The 2,500-nt window shown below is 48.0% G+C and overlaps 1 protein-coding gene across 1 annotated transcript in view; it reads left to right on the top strand.

Annotated features, from left to right (window-relative positions):
* Nucleotides 1-2,500, top strand: part of lrpprc (leucine-rich pentatricopeptide repeat containing) — a 79,661-nt gene that overhangs the window by 58,552 nt on the left and 18,609 nt on the right. The window contains exons 26-28 of the mRNA XM_076286249.1: nucleotides 15-83; nucleotides 323-413; nucleotides 1,701-1,843. Of these exons, the coding sequence (XP_076142364.1) occupies nucleotides 15-83; nucleotides 323-413; nucleotides 1,701-1,843 (303 nt within the window). The remainder of the gene's footprint in view (nucleotides 1-14; nucleotides 84-322; nucleotides 414-1,700; nucleotides 1,844-2,500) is intronic.

Raw genomic sequence — 2,500 nt, 5'->3', positions numbered from 1 at the left:
CTGTGTTTCCGTAGACTCCTGGACTGAGAGCCAGACCTGGAAGACTGCAGTGGTTTGCAGAGAAATGCATCGCACTCAACCAGGTAAGGCATTTGTGCGTGCACACACACACACACACACACACACACACACACACACGCACGCACACACACACGCACACACACACACACACACAGGCACACAGACACACACACACGTACAGTACAGTACAGACACACACACACAGGCACACAGACACACACACACGTACAGTACAGTACAGTACACACACACACACATACACACACACACTAACTAACTGCCCTCTCTCTCCTTGTATCAGATGGAGATTCTGGATAACCTGGTGGATCTGACCGGCAAATTGTTCGAGTGTGACAGGGATGAGATGTACCATTACATCCTCCGACTGTGCAGTAAGTCAACCACACACACACACACACACACACACACACACACACACACACACACACACACACACACACACACAATTCTGAGAAAATTAATTAGGGACAGCATTTAATAAGCAACATTTAATTGCAGTAATTGTACCTACCACCAATGATGGACAGAACTCATAATAGTCCTCTATATTACTGCAGTCAACAGAATAGCAGTAGCCTAGTCCTATGTGTGGCTCCTTTAATTGAACCTGACGTCAGTGAGTTGCGAGTGAGTGAGTGGCCAACCTGACGTCAGTGAGTTGCGAGTGAGTGAGTGAGTGGCCAACGACAGTGTATGAATCGTTTTCATATCTCTGGAGTAAACGCTCAACGCAGATAAACAGCTAAGCTGGGAAAAAGCTACAGCATAGCGACCAAATCAGAGTTTGTGAGGGAAACTTATGTTTAGTTTCAACTGAGCGTAACTGAATAAAGCTGCAACTCCTCGGATTGTATCTTGTGTCTGTCTACTCTGCTGCAGCAGAAATAAAAGGTTTTAATAACTTACAATGATGATGACCATGTCTGGGACTGAAGCAGGAATGGTTAGCATATTTCTTGGTAATAATCCAAAACCCAAGTGAACAAAATGCAAATATAACACTAAAATATAACTTATAGCTACTTATCTACTCGTCCCACCGAAGAGTTTGTTTATTTGTTTCCCCGACTAGCGCGGTGAAGTGCAAACACACCAGCACAAGACGGCTCTAGGTACGCTGAGCTCCACTCTGCTTAGGTTTAACGGAGGATCATTCATGAGAGGATTTTGGGCTGCACAGATTCAACGCAGATCCACATACATACATCCACACTGCTGACATTTTTTCAAGGAAGTATAGCCAACCAAGCTCAAACAGGTCAGTGTAGCCAGGCGGGCCTTACATACTCCTAGTTGGGAAATTAGGGCTCTAAGAAAATATCAGCGCAAAGTATCGGCCAGAATTCTGTTATCGGAACAATAATAATATTTTTTCTTATCGGCCAATAATACACCGGCCGCCGATATATCGTGCATCTTTAAGTCAGATACTGTACACGCGCGCGTGCGTGCGTGCGTGCGTGCGTGCGTGCGTGCGTGCGTGCGTGCGTGCGTGCGTGCGTGCGTGCGTGTGTGTGTGTGGAGGGGTTGTATGTGTGTGTGTAGAGGTGTTGTATGTGTGTGTGTAGAGGTGTTGTATGTGTGTGTGTAGAGAGGTTGTGTGTGTGTGTCCGTGTCCGTGTCCCTGACTGACTCGATCCTCTCTCCCGCTCCCTCAGATGACACAGCGGACTGGCGTAAGGCGGAGGCCGTGTGGACCAAGATGCAGGAAGAGAACGTGATCCCACGCGAGAGGACCCTGCGTCTGCTCGCCAACATCCTCAAGAGCAACGGCCAGGAGGTGCCCTTCGAGGTGCCCGAGGTAAATTCCTCCTCCCCTTCCCAAACCCTAAACCAGTAGGTGGCCAACGTAAAATTCCACGTCACAATTGTGGAAATGCCTGTGTGTGTGTGTGTGGGGGGGGGGGGGGGGGGGGGTGTTGTCTAATGTTTGTCATCTAATGTTTGTCTAGCGTGAGTGCAAGAGAGAGAGAGTGTGTGTGTGTGTGTGTGTGTGTGTGTGTGTGTGTGTGTGTGTGTGTGTCCATGTTTACTAATAATAAATATATGCTCCATCGCCCCCTGCCTTACCAACCCCTGTAGCGTGGCGTCTGGTCCAGGCCCTAAATCCCCGACTCTTTTCTCACAGAACAAAATAAATAACTAAATAAATACACAAAAAAAGCCCATTAGCAATTGGATTCTTGGATAAGAGTGCTCAAATCCACACATTTAACAGAAATTAAAAGGCCAGCGAGAGTTGCTCACTAATCCTGACTAAATCTCATGGGCTAACTGCTGCCATATGTCTCACGGTGGCTCAGGCTACGTGATCAGGGCAGGGCAGTTGTGGCCAGCAATGAGGGAACATTGGCGGGTCTGGCAGTGTGTCCGAATTAGTGGTGCTTTTTCAGTGCCGTGTGTGTGTGTGTGTGTGTGTGTGTGTGTGTGTGTGTGTGTGTGTGATTGCCCGGAGCAA

This window comes from Alosa pseudoharengus, unplaced genomic scaffold (assembly GCF_046254945.1).
Source record: "Alosa pseudoharengus isolate Yale_2024_CS ecotype anadromous, Long Island Sound unplaced genomic scaffold, YU_APseudo_1.1 YU_APseudo_1.1_scf_15, whole genome shotgun sequence".
Taxonomy (NCBI): Eukaryota; Metazoa; Chordata; class Actinopteri; order Clupeiformes; family Clupeidae; genus Alosa; species Alosa pseudoharengus.
The sequence above is the reverse complement of the archived record's forward strand: the minus strand, read 5'-3'. Positions and strand labels throughout refer to the sequence as shown.